General features: G+C 34.7%; 1 protein-coding gene across 1 annotated transcript in view; it reads right to left on the minus strand.

The window, feature by feature from the left end:
• The window catches only part of LOC100889872, a 32,296-nt gene extending 28,627 nt beyond the window's left edge, over positions 1 to 3,669 (minus strand). The window contains exons 1-4 of the mRNA XM_030987882.1: positions 3,540 to 3,669; positions 1,965 to 2,080; positions 1,182 to 1,330; positions 573 to 718 (exon numbers count right to left, since the gene is read on the minus strand). Of these exons, the coding sequence (XP_030843742.1) occupies positions 573 to 718; positions 1,182 to 1,330; positions 1,965 to 2,080; positions 3,540 to 3,629 (501 nt within the window). The 5' untranslated portion in view covers positions 3,630 to 3,669. The remainder of the gene's footprint in view (positions 1 to 572; positions 719 to 1,181; positions 1,331 to 1,964; positions 2,081 to 3,539) is intronic.
• Between the last annotated feature and the right edge of the window lie 11,278 nt (positions 3,670 to 14,947).

Here is a 14,947-nt window from a genome sequence, read left to right on the forward strand (position 1 = left end):
ATAGCAAATTAATATGACCAAGGAGACCTTGATATAAATGGATCGTGATATTCGATTGGAAGACACATGCTCCGGTGACAATCACATCGTGGATGATTGAAATGAATTGTATCATTAACAAAAACATGGCATGCAGCAAAAGACTGTACTTGGTTTATTTTATCAAATCAACCGAAACAAATTCAAATATTGATAACAAAATAAAATAAATAGATGATAGAAAAGGGTTGGGTTGATTACCGTCTCGGTGATGACATGTTTCCAAACATCATGTATCCATGTTGAATATTCTAAAGATTAGGAATAAACTACACAAGTCTAGGGAAGTTCTATACGCTTTATTTTTAATAAGATAATGGCTCCTTTAATTCGTTTCTTCTTTTGTAGCTTTGAAATCTACTTAGATATGGGTTATACATTAGAGCAACCCATTCGAAATATGAACTCTGTGTAGGAGGCCTGTTTCTTTAAAAATAATGAGCTTAATCTGAAGTGATCATGTATAGTCATTGCATGGAAGCGATTATTTGTGGCTTTGTATGCTTTAACCGGTCCGACAAAACACATCTTACATAAATATTTGATGTTTTTAACTGAGCAAGCCGTCCACCTATTTGATGACAATAATCCCTTGCATTGAAATAGCTTGTGTCCAAGGTTGAAATTAAATACTGCACGTTTTGCACTCCTGATATATATGTCCATTGTCCAGTTGGTACTGCAAAAGAACAAATGAGAAATATCCTTTTTCAGCAAAGGCCTCTAAAAACAAAAGAAAAGAAGACAAAAAAAATACTAGTGTGCCTTCTTGGTCGTCCGAACAAAAAAACAAATGATAACGTTGTGGTAAAATGACATTTGCAGTACGGACAATAAATTGTCAACATTCAGTGAGGCGTTGCTAGGTTCCCGAGTGATAACCCTGCGGCTTGGGGCACTCATCTCCGTCTTCGCATTGAACACATATCATGTGACAAAATGTTTTGATTTGTGAAATCCTTAAGAATCGCGAACAAATATTTATTATCTTGTCTTTTTTAACAAGATTGTTCAGACAGCCCTCCCCTCTTTGGAAATGATTTAGCAACGTCCCTGCTATCAGTATCAGGGCATGCTCTCCACGGATTCACCTTGTTATTGATTGTACTTTTTCTTTACTGTCCTAAAAAAAAACACCTTACCTTGTGGTCTTTCACAGATGTACGGCAGTGGGTCCCCATAAGATCTACCGTCCCATTTGCCATGTCTGTTAGCGTCATTCCCATCAGACCACAAACACGCGCAGGTTCGCCCAGTAGAACTTGGCTCTCCAGGAGCCCAGATAGGGTTACTAAAATGTAATAGTCCATATTATAGGTTATTCGGGTCATGTAATGAATAATCTTGAGCTTGTTGATAACAACATATAATTGTTTTTTTTCTGTGTTTCCACGCTATAAGAGAAACAAATTTGTATTAACAATTCACAGGATGACGAAAAAAATGTAAATAGTAAACAGTTGTAAAAAATGAATATGAAAAGAGCAATGTTGGCATAAATGGCGGCAAAATTCCATTATGCCACGCCAGTAGCGTACGCAGGAATTTTTCTAGGGGGGGGGGGGAGATTTAAATTTCGCAACGACTCAGCCAGCCGCTAAATAAGGTCAGCCATTGGCATAATTCTTTTTTTTTATAATAATAATTTTAAAAAAAAAAAAAAAAGGGGGGGGGGGGTTCTGTATTTTCTTATTTGTATTTGTATGGGTATCGCCAATATGTTATCCTGTTTCAAATGTGTTTCGATTTGATGTATACTTGTATATTTGTGTTTATTTTATCATGTGTGTTAGCAAGGACGTGTGTGCGTGTTTGTGTGTGTATGCGTGCAAGTAATGTTTAGAGGGTGTAAGTGTGTTAGGCGGTGCGTGTGTGTGTGTGTAGACCGTTTTTGAACAGCAAAAGGTAAATGCATAGAATATCACCTTATTTGAGTTTCATCAATCCAGGTGAATGGCTCAACATCCGCGCTTCGACTTAGACCGAACCAGTAACAAGAAGGTGACGAACGGGCAGGCGATACAAACGATGTTAGGAACGTCTGTATAACAATTAAACAAATAATTTAACATAACACTGAGCAAAAGATGGCTGCATTGAATACGACATACCATAAAGAGTCTTCTCCCGTCGTATAATGTTGAGATCTGGATCTCGTGAAAAATTTGGTGGAAGCTTATTGATCTCCTATCAGATTGTTAAAATATTTTCTTCAGCCTTCAAGGGAAAAAAAGGAGGACACAGCTTGGGGTTATCTTTCCAAATTGACTGATTTATTTTCCCATTCCGATAGGACTGTTCTCATTTTTGAACTCTCATTGTTCTGTTGTTTTGAAATTTAAAAAGGTGAAACTTGTTCTTCTTTTGAAATCACGATAAACGAAACATCATCTGTTTCTTGTAGTCCACACTGATTTTGAATTAAATTAAAATTGACATTTATTTCAGTCTCAAGATATTAACAACAATTGCGGTAAACAGTACACAAATATAAAGACATCAACAACAAAAAAATCAGAGAATCGAAGGGGACGAAACTGTAAGTACTTATGTGAAAATGGGTACATTTATTCCATGTAGACCTAAACATAGCAAAAGTTTGCGATATACTCATAATTTCCGTTTCGGTTTAATAAAATTTGGAGTGGACTATTAGGCTATTCTTATTCTTCTTATTACAATGCAGGTGCCTCAAAATGAGCTTTTTGGGATAGGCGTTTTTTCGCCTCGGGTGTAAAGAACCGTTTACATTTATTAACGTTACTTTGACACTTTCATATCCGTTTTCTTGTGCATTACATTATTAATTTGACAGCATGTATGGCATACGGTAAACACAATACAATTGCTAATCATAACCCATGGAGGAGTCGTGGTCAAGTTGATAAATCTCCGGACTATTAATCACAAGGTATACCGGGTAAAAATCTCTGCCACATTTTTTAGCAGACATAAAGCTTCATTTGCCACACTCGACCCAGCTGAGGGCGAGATCGGCGTGAACGTCCACTGATCATGCGTGTCTACGGCAAGCCGTTTAAACATTTATTCCTATATCTTGATATCAAGAATTCAATTCTTAATATCACGAATTACCATTGCTTTACAACAGGAAATCATATATATTGTTATCAAGAAATAGGAATAAATGTTAAAACGGCTTGCCATAGACACGCATGATCAGTGGATGTTCACGCCGTTCTCGTCCACTCAGTCTAAACGGCCCTAATGTGGGGCTCCATGATTGTCAACCCTGACGGATAAGAACCCACTGTTAGCAGTAATCGTATCAATAAATCAAACAATTTCTTTTCGCACATGCATGATATAATGCTATTCATTATACCGAGTCGCTATGAAAGTGAGAAATGTGACGACAATTGAGTGCATAAGTTTTGTTTAGTATGCTTAATCTGGAAATAGACGCTGTAGTTCATAGAATTACCAGGAAGGAAAGAAATGTGATCATACGTACATGTAATAGTTGCAATCATACTTACATTAAGTTCTGCTGATCCGATAATTGCCAATCTTCCTCCATTATTCGAACACTCTGTCTTGGCTTCATCAAAAGTGTTCCTATTTCCCATGAAGCGATAAAATGAATGCCCGAATTGGTGCCAAGAACAACGTGAATCTGCGAAATGAAACGCCGATTATTTGTACTGATAAACTATTCTTCTTTTGACCAAAAGTGTTCTTTATTGGTAAGACATTAATCAACATTTGCCACTCTTTACCCAGGTACTTGTTAACGGTAAGAAAGCTGTGAGCATCGAATTCCGTATTCTAGGTTAAACCGGGGTAATAATAAAGTGCCTTTACCACCATGCGTGGTCAAATTGACCACTGGTGAACCTTTCCCGTCTAATGAACCAGCAGCAGCATAAACACGTAGCGAAGATAGAACTAAAAAGTTGAATCGCAGGCTTGCTATATTTTCTTAATCATATTCTTCTCCCGACATCTCAAAAAACGAAGATTAAATTCTCCCTCGTCATTCCCCCAGTGGTGAAGTCAAGTGCCCGGCCGAACGGACAAAACCGACAAAATTGATCCCTTTTAAATAGTTGGGTATCCAGACCTTGGCCTCGTGGGAGGGGGGGGGGGATGGAAACTATGTGTGATATATAGAGTATGTTTCGATGCCTTGGTTTGCGTTTCTGGGGGGGGGGGGGGTAGGAAGAGCCAATAATCTGGATCCATTTCCCCTATTCTGCTTGCTCATCATGACATTTAAAGGGCAAGTCCACTCCAAAAATAATTAACTTACAATAGAAGCAGAAAAATCAGACAAACCATTCAAAAAAGGTTTGAGCGAAATCAGAAAACTATTAACAAAGTTATGAGTTTTTGAAAAAGAATGTAAAATCAAGGAACAATGTAAATCACTACACAAATTGCCAATTTGGTTATCAGTTTGTGACGTCATGTCCTCAGTATTTATCAATTGTTTTTTTTAAATATTTCAATCCCATTAATTTCCCATTTTTGTACTGATTTTTATATAAAAACTTTATCCAAACTCACATTTTTCATGATTTAACTGAAAAAAAACTATTCCATATTAGTACATCAACACGAAAACATATTTTTTATCAATTTAACTTGGATGCTCGTGTGAAGATTAAAATTCTTAGGGGGGAATAGGAAATTTATATAATCAATACGTCGCTGTTTTCACGAAGTGACGGTAGTGAAAACAAATTGCATTCACTTTGCGTTACGATTTTCCTCACTACCGTCACTTCGTGAAAACAAGGACGAATATAAAGAAAACAATAAGTGGATCGTGAGGCAATGACGTCACAGACTCATGAGTGAGTTGCCAATTTGTCTTGTGATTTTCAAAGTTTTTCATGTCATTAAATATTCATAACTTTCTCATTAGTAACCAGATTTTGCTCAAACTTTTTTTGATTGGCTCGTAGTGATCTTACTGCTTTTATTGAAAGTAGGGTATTTTTGGCTAATCGCTTCTTGTTTTGTTAATGTTTTTTATAAGGTGATGCATTTTGTTTCCTTGTTGGACATCTGTCATTAGGCATATTGCTCTTTGCTTCTCCTTGACATTGATTAGTTTCTCATGATAGATTACCTTTTGGACGTTGGCAAATGTGAACCCGCTGATCGGTACAACTGCTGTCCTCCCACTGTCCTTGATAACCAGATCTTAGCCGTATGCACCTCCCTTGCCCTGGTGTTGAACGGAGGTTTGAATACCTTATACAAAAGGGAAAAAGGTAATATAGAGTAATGACCCTTATTATGTGCTTGGAAAATGTCATGAATTATTTCAAATTAGTACGTTAATCATTATTATTATTATTATAATTAGTATTAATATTATCATTAACATTATTATTAATAATTGTATGACATTTTAAACTATCATCACTATTTTAATAATTGTTATTAACATTATTTCACCACTTTTGTATTATTTTTATATTTTCATTATTATATTTATTACAATCGTATCAGATTGAATATTCCACGCAGCAACCGAACACGCTTCTGCCAATCATTCGTACCCTACTCACGTTCAACACAATTCTTAATAGAAAATATAAACTATATTTATCTCCTTAAACTTATTTACACCATAGATATCATAAATACAGATGTACGCAAGAGCAGCAGAGAACGTAAAAGTGTTTAAAAAAAAACTACACTACACGAAAAATGAAGGAAGAGACGACAAACAAATTAAGTAGCGGCTAATAATTTTTGTATGAGGAATGAAGTTTGGGAAGAAGAATAATACTGAGTAGAGTTACGCCCCTTTTGTTTTGTGAACAGATAACATAAGTGAAGATGGTTTTATGTATACATGTACGTGTTTCTGTCTTGATTTCTCCTACTGCCTGTTATTGCTGGTGGAAAACACATTTGTGGACAAGAATAAATTAATTATAAAATTATGATTTTTTGTTTTGTTTATTACCATTACATACCCACTTAAGAATCATGCCAAAGATGTATTCATAAAATATCCAAAGCATATTCGTAGATTTGATGTTTTCTTAGTTAAAGTCTGAGAGCAAAACATTTTGTTTGCATCCAATCACCATTGCACTATTATATATGTCTTGGGCAAGATTGACCTCATCCCTCGAGTAAGCATCGCTTTTCATGCTGTGACTACAAATAACGAATGTATTCGAAAGTAAGAAAAACATCATAAACCTAATAAATATGTTTTCGATATATTGATATTTAAAATAGAATCGAATTACCCTGATAGGCTGTTGTTTATCCAGGTGTATACACCGTCTCCATCCAAGTCATTCAGGCCAATCCAGTAGTTATATCTTCCATCACTAGCTTTCAATGTAAACGTGTTCAGAAACGCCTTTCAAAATGGATGAAAATGTAATCGATCGGAATGGTCAGGCAAATAAACGTATTTTGTTATACAAGGACATCCCGGCCCCCCCACTCAGACATTGAGTACTACATAATCATAAACCACGCATACTGTTTGACTGCGCTGAGGCGACGCCACTAATTAGTGGCCTCCATCACTGTGAAACTCCTGGGTTTATGATTGGGGTGTGTAGCTAATTACACGAATTTAACCTCATATCGTAGACCTGTATTATGAAAGAATACTTGTGATCAATGTTTGTATCTCGTGCATAAATGATATGCATTGCACTAGCTCGGTACAATCTCAAGTAATCGGGATAATGACAAGTTTCGTTCATTAACCGAATGTTAATAAATCCTGCCTGTACTTGCAAACATTAACTGTTTGTTTGCAATTGTTAAATTTGTTATCATAAAACCACTGAAATTGTTGCTTCTTATGTTCGTCATTGATGTAGTTTTTTGTCAACTATTGTAATTAATAATATTTACATTTTTACCTTTGTTGTGGCTTTTATCATTAGCTTCATCATTAATACTTTCTTTCTTCCATTGTTAATTAGTACTAGATATTTCGTTATCTGATTACTTGATTATCAACTGTTGGAGCATTTTCGTTATAATTTTACGGTTAAAGGTAACAACATTCAACAGCGACGTAGTTAAGTTACAAGGAAATATGTAGAAAAACAACCCCTTACGTTTTGTTCGTTGGAAGTGATAACTGCTAGGTCTCCACCTAATGATCGACAATATGTCATAGCATCACTGTATGATCTACCATAGTTCACGATGAGATACTGGTTGTTACCAAACTCCAACCAATCAGGCGTGTTGCATATCTGAGCACTTCCTGCATCGACACAATGAAGCAGTAAAAGTATAAGAAAATACTTTTTCTGGCTGTATATTGTATATGGAAATTAAAAGTATATACTTTGTATCACATGAAAAAAAAAGATATCTTGATAATAAAAAAAATCATTTTAGCCCACAAGATCGCAAAAGCCAGTAACCAACCAAATGTTGCTGGCAATTTTTTTTTTTTTTTTTGTCAATCTGTATTAAGTGTTGTTTATAAAAATAAGAAAACAGGTGTTCAGGGACGAATCCAAAATTTCCGTAAAGGTTAGGTAAAAAACTAATTAGAGAAACAAAGTATAAATGGGTTATCACATTTTTGATGTGCATTTTGAAGAAAAGGTCCGTGAAAAAGTGGTAATCACTATTTCAGGTGCATTTTTGTAGAGGGGTGGACACACGGTCCCCAATCCCTTATACAGACAGGGCATGCAGTTGCTACGAAAAAAACATTACCCAACCAATTCAACAGATTATGCTCAATTGTGAACCATAGACAAGAGGTTGTAAAAACTGTTGGTCCCTGCCTTTCTATTAGTATAGAATTTAAAAACAGACACACACACACACACACACACACACATACACACACACACACGCACACACACACACACACACACACACATACTTCTGATAGGCCTATCGCTCATTCTATTCTTTGTATTTTTCATGTTACACCGTTTGTAATTAACATTGTTAACGAAACGCTTTGTATTTTATAGATTGATGTCAGTTAAAACATTTTTGGGGGACTTCCTACCTTGTCCTGTAACTAGAAACAGAAGTGGTATGACTACCCATAGTGTTGTAGTGAGAGGTGACTTCAGAAAATGATCTTTCGAGTATAAAACCTTCATAGTTCCTGATATCAATCCTTGCACTGCCTTAAGATGACGATTCAGCTTGTTCTTCTACAAAATCCAGCAGGGTTGAATTAAATTCCATAGCTTGATGAAGTCAGTCGAAGAACAGTCTTGCAGGTTGCGGCTCAAGTGAGTATATTCCCAGCTTAACAACTGTTTATGTATTCTTCGTATGTGAAATATGAGGTGTGTATTTTAGCCACAATTTAGTTTCGTGTATACTTCCTCAAACTTACAAGTACACTCTTGTAAAATACTTTGAAGTGTGGGGCAATCTATGGCCGTTCATCCAAGGGGTCGAGTCTGCAGACACGGTTGCATTTGCCCCTGAATATGAGATAATGGCTTTGCTGCATGCATTGTGCTACTTACGCAAGGTCATAATATTGTACAACATTGCCCCAAATGCTATGATGAGTAATTGCGGTATCATTTGAACTTTGAAGTAAACTAATTTCATGAAACAAGGACAATGCTTGACGCTCTAAAATTAACATCAGTAAAAAGTTGTGATCTGTTATATTCTTCCAAGCTGTAAAGAAAAGTAACGTGATTAGTGATTAAACATTTTAATGTGGTGTGATACCTATTTTGAAACTGTGCAAGAAATAACCCCATGACTTGTAGCTCGTGCGAATGTTTTTAGAGATATTGATACTTATTCATTTCGTTTACTTTTACATGACCGCTAAAGTGAGATTTAAAGGCAACACACACTATTAATATGACTGACAAAGAAAGCGGACAAAATATACAGTTCCTCAGGTAGACAAAGGAACATCCCTTCACTGCTATTATGTAAACATGTGTAGAACAGGTGTCACATGCATACTCACCTTTTTACATAATAGCAGTGAAGGGATGTTCATTTGTCTACCTGAGGAACTGTATATTTTATCCGCTTTCTTTGTCTGTCATGTTCATAGTGACATTAAGTTCTGGTAAAGGTAAACAGATAATTGAATAAGCTTTCCCATATGTATTAATGTTTTAACGTTGGAAAATGTCATTATAGAAGAAAAAAAGAATCCCAATCAAATTCAAATAGAACGAGAAACCTCTGATAACTTTTAACAGAACAAAGTGTCATGACATATCATTATTTAGTAATACATATTGGCCTACCAAATTCAATGTGCAGTGAATGTGATATTTTGCATGAGTGAGCACGTCTTCGATATTTTGATGATTAATTAAACCCCAATCGTATGCAAAAATCCCTTTACCCTACTCACATAATTCTTAACCCTAGTTCTTTGATAGTTTACTCATATTAAACAAAAATGTTCATTTGTATAATTATTATTATATTTATAATAATTTTTATTTTTAATTCATTCTGTATATAATTTTTGTTTATACGGGGTGGGTGGTAGGGGCTGAGATCTCAAGTTTGTCTTTAAATAGCTAACGTGAGTGAATATCAGGATGAAATTGATCCAATTTCCGACAGTTATATAATGCAAATAGTAACTTACTCTGATACACAAAATGTTTGTTCATTCTTATAAAAATATAGATATGAACAAAAATTAAATCTCTGCACTAAGTTCAAACATGAATGAATAAGTGAAATAAGAAAATTAATTTAACAAAACTGAAATTACATTACAATGAAAGATATATTTATCAAATAAACAGGCAACCAGAGAACCAACGTGAAGCCCAACTGTATTATCATATGAAAGGTCGAAAAAACGAGATGTTTATATTATTAGGCCTATCAAATAACCCAATATTGTCAAAGTAGAGTTAATTTACCAAGGACGCTTCTTGACACTTAATGACACCCATTGACATTTATGGACACATATTTTCAATTATTGACACTTATGGACACTTGACACTTGTGGACACTTGTTGACACTTATTGACACTTGTGGACACTTATGGATACTTAATGACCAACACAAACAAAACATATACCTTTCTCACGGAAAAAGAAATCGTCTAAGAAACACATTGTGTAAACCACAGATTTTAACCTTTTATGTATTTTAAGGACTTTGCTCCCCCCAAAACAAAAAAAATCGCAACGACTCAGAGCCAGCCGCTGAATAAGCGGGGGGGGGGGGGGGGGGGAGGGGGGGGAGGGGTAAGAGGACATTTTAATTTTTTTTTTTTTTTTTGGGGGGGGGGGGGTCTGGAAATTTGCAAATTGGACATTTTGCTCCGTAATTCTATTCTAAGTTTGGACAATAGGTGTAATGACACAGCATTTGTTATGCGCCATCGATCTAGTGAACTATCCTGAGACGCAGAGGAATAGAATTAGAATGAGTTACATAGAAGAAAGAAAGAAAAAAACATGAAGAAGTGTAAAACATGAACAGTACTAGGCACTTAACCTTTGTGCACATGACTTTCAGTATTACAACTTGTAATGGAGAGAATGAACAATAATATGCAATAAAATGAAACACAAAACTTGTAAAGCCACAAAGTAATAGCAGACGGCTTAAATCAATTAAAAGTAATATCTACAAGACATCTTGATAAACATAATGTAGGGAGGCAAACTCAAGCTATTTTGCAGGGAATTGCTGGTCAGCTAAATTGCTTCCCTTTAGTTTAACGCATGGAGGTGAGCGCCTCTTTGCTCCCCCGTATCAAAAGTCGATTCACATTTTGTCTAATGTTTATAATTATAAGTGTTGTTTCTATTGTAAGCACTATAAAATATATTTGATATCATTTCGAAAAGCATCGAATGTACTCTGATGAAACAGTACGGTAGTAGTAATAATGTTAATAACGATAATGATAATGATATTATATTTATGTTTTACAACGTAATGATGGTGTTAATGATTAACAGTAATAATATGTTACCATACCTGTCATGAAATCACAACTTTTAAAAAAATTGTCATGCAATGTTTTTTTTCCTTTCTTTTTCTCCCTCTTTCCTCCATTTTCTTCTCATCTATCTTTTTTTCTTAAAGCTTTATTTTAACCAATATCAGGTGCATCTAGTCGGGTGTGGGGAGGAAGGTCTGCGGATCACAGTTATTTGGTTAACTTTTTCCATACCCGGGCAGCTCGACCGGATGCACCTGCTATTGCAATATTTATATATGCTTTCTATTGATTTTTTTAATCTCAATTCATGTTTGTTATATTGTTGTATTATGTGACTTGATTTGCCAAATAAAATAATAATAATAATAAAGTACATTCAACTTTCCTTTTAAGTGCATTAACCTTGACGTCATATCAATTTATTAAAAGATCTAATATTACAGGAAACAGGAAATATTTGGAAGTTGTGCATTCTTTGATTCAACATTGATTCACTGAAATATCATTGAAAACTTTATAACATGGAACATTACGCATAATCTTTACCATGTTTTCAATTACTGTTTAATGCAATGTTAGGTAGTAGGAGATGATTTTCAGCTGGCATGAAAAACATCGATTCTGTGTGTAGTATACATTTAACAGTTTTTACTTATTTGATCAATGGTTGAAATGTAAACATTATGCTAGAAATACAGCCTAGGTTTGCGGGTGATTTTGCTAAAAATACCAAAATTAATAGATAACACTATAGTAAAAATATGGTGATATAGTAAAGAAATATTATTGTATTTATTTTGAAAAGTGCGTTGTTTGTCCAATGTGGTGAGTAAATTGCTCCACCTAATTTAGTGACTAACGCTTTACTTAATCACAGAGTCGGTTTATCAGGATGTACCCCACACATGAATGCATCAGTAACAAATAATTTCATGCTTTATATTACTCATTCACTCAAAATCAAATTTTTAACTGATGACTCACTACATGCACGAATTCACTCCACATGAATGCAATACATGTCCTAAAATGAAAATGTCATTTAAAACAGAGATCTTTCTTCAATTCTAAGTTTGGACAATAGGTGTAATGACACAGCGTTTGTTATGCGCCATCGATCTAGTGAACTATCCTGAGGCGCAGAGGAATAGAATTAGAATGAGTTACATAGAAGAAAGAAAGAAAAAAACATGAAGAAGTGTAAAACATGAACAGTACTAGGCACTTAACCTTTGTGCACATGACTTTCAGTATTACAACTTGTAATGGAGAGAATGAACAATAATATGCAATAAAATGAAACACAAAACTTGTAAAGCCACAAAGTAATAGCAGACGGCTTAAATCAATTAAGCCGTCTGCTATTACTTTGTGGCTTTACAAGTTTTGTGTTTGCCTCCCTACGTTATGTTTATCAAGATGTCTTGTAGATATTACTTTTAAAAAGTAATATCTACAAGACATCTTGATAAACATAACGTAGGGAGGCAAACTCAAGCTATTTTGCAGGGAATTGCTGGTCAGCTAAATTGCTTCCCTTTTAGTTTAACACATGGAGGTGAGCGCCTCTTTGCTCCCCCGTATCAAAAGTCGATTCACATTTTGTCTAATGTTTATAATTATAAGTGTTGTTTGTATTGTAAGCACTATAAAATATATTTGATATCATTTCGAAAAGCATCGGATGTACTCTGATGAAACAGTACATTCAACTTTCCTTTTAAGTGCATTAACCTTGACGTTATATCAATTTAATGAAAGATCTAATATTACAGGAAACATATTTGGAAGTTGTGCATTCTTTGATTCAACATTGATTCACTGGAATATCATTGAAAACTATACTACATGGAACATTACGCATAATCTTTACCATGTTTTCAATTACTGTTTAATGCAATGTTAGGTAGTAGGAGATGATTTTCAGCTGGCATGAAAAACATCGATTCTGTGTGTAGTATACATTTAACAGTTTTTACTTATTTGATCAATGGTTGAAATGTAAACATTATGCTAGAAATACAGCCTAGGTTTGCGGGTGCACCATGTGTGTGTGTGTGTGTGTGAGAGAGAGAGAGAGAGAGAGAGAGAGAGAGAGGGCTGAGAAGTCCTGACTCTGACTCTGACTCGGTAATTATGCTAGAATTAATAAAGGAATACATGATACAACAGAAATATGCAATGTACGTTTTTTTCTTCTTTCTAGTAGCATACTGAAACTCATGTAATTTGCTTCTGTCTGCTATAATTTGTTAAGGCTAGTTTTGTCTAGTTTCCCAGTCTCATTTGTAATCTTCCCACTACTTACTTTACACATGCCTGACTTTGTAAACATTAAGTATAATTGTATTAAAAGCAAAGTGTGTACATCCTATGATAGTTTCAAGCAGACAAGTGGATCAAATCGCTTGGAGCCTACTAACAATTAGATTGAGGTTGAGTTTGAGTTTATTAACAACAACAATAAGAACAAGTAAAATAAAATGTATCAATCATGATTACATAAAATATAACAATATAACACAAAATAAATAACATTACACATGAATAAGATAAACCTTGTTTTACAAAGTATGTTATAAACAAATAAAAGAACAGATTATGGGTACACTTTTTTTGTTAAAGGGAGTGCCAGAAGTTAGCACAAATGCTAGTCGAGTCTGGTTCCATGTCTTTGGCAATAGTTGTTGGTACTATACTATCACGTATATAGAACATACACTATGTAATGAATGTAAACAAGGAAATTAAATAGTCATTTAGAAATATTCCTCACTGAATGTTTACATGTAAGTCAAATGTATGTCGATTTCCGTATCAGGAAATACAAAAATACTTTATTATCTATTCTTTAGAAATTCTCTTCTCTGGGATTTCGTATTCGCCATTTTAAGAATTCTTAACTTTTGTTAAACTCAATACATATTTAGTTGATTCATTAACCCCCTCTAAAAAAGTATATCTAGATCTGTTTGCTCTAAAATCATATAATATACTATTCCATATTTACGCGCCCATAAATGATATTGAGAATTGACCTAGTGTGATTTTGCATCTAGGCACATTAAATACTTCATTGTCTCTGTTAATTGGGCATAGCCTTCATCACAGTTCCCCGACAGTTGTTTGACGAGCCAAAAAAGGAGTCATGATGAGGTTTGCAGGGTTTAATTTTTCTTTAAAGATTGATGAAATTGTAGTAATCTGCATATCAAGTTATCGGTCTTATCATCCAGAAATTGTACACTTTGCCTCACCTCTCTCTTTTCATTTGGTAACTTTGAATGGTAATATCAAAAGGTCAATGCACTTTTGTTTCGAGGTCATAAATATGTGCTAAACCCATTACGATTGGCTGATTTTGGTGGTTTTTTTTCTAAACTTGTCCTCTGGCACGAATAATTGAACCTAACAACTTTAATCTGCCGAAATAGCAGTAAAACATAAAAAGCCCCTATCAACAAAAAAGGAGGGGGTGGTGTTACTGAGTTCCAGTGAACAAGAACAACACTTGAGTCGTACAACCTTTTAGCCCTTATTTTATGACAGTTGTTATATTCTTACAAATTGAAATTAGATATTCTAATTACCACTAGACAATATTTTGCTTCTTGTGTAAAGGTGATGTGGTAACACTCCTCCTTACCTCCCCGATAATGCAGTACAATATTATTTGTGTTTCTCTTGTCAGAGGTAAATGGGCACTAAGTTCTAAAATGCACTTCTTGTACCTGAAGACGGGCACTCAACAAAGAAGATAAGGGGCACTTATTACAAAGGAAAAAGGGGCACCTATCACGACGTTTAAAAGGCTGTCATAAGGTTGTAGATTTGGGATTTAACTATCACTATGATATCTGTTTCCAACTCAAAACATATACAATTTGTTCACGGAACCTGATTTTGCCATGACTCAAAGCATTACAATTGAGGGTCACCTTGACGCTCTTTTGTTTACGTTCGGTATTGTGATTTTAATTTGTAACCGTCACACTTTCAATACAAATATG

Source organism: Strongylocentrotus purpuratus, unplaced genomic scaffold, assembly GCF_000002235.5.
Source record: "Strongylocentrotus purpuratus isolate Spur 01 unplaced genomic scaffold, Spur_5.0 spur5_scaffold_17, whole genome shotgun sequence".
Lineage (NCBI taxonomy): Eukaryota > Metazoa > Echinodermata > Echinoidea > Camarodonta > Strongylocentrotidae > Strongylocentrotus > Strongylocentrotus purpuratus.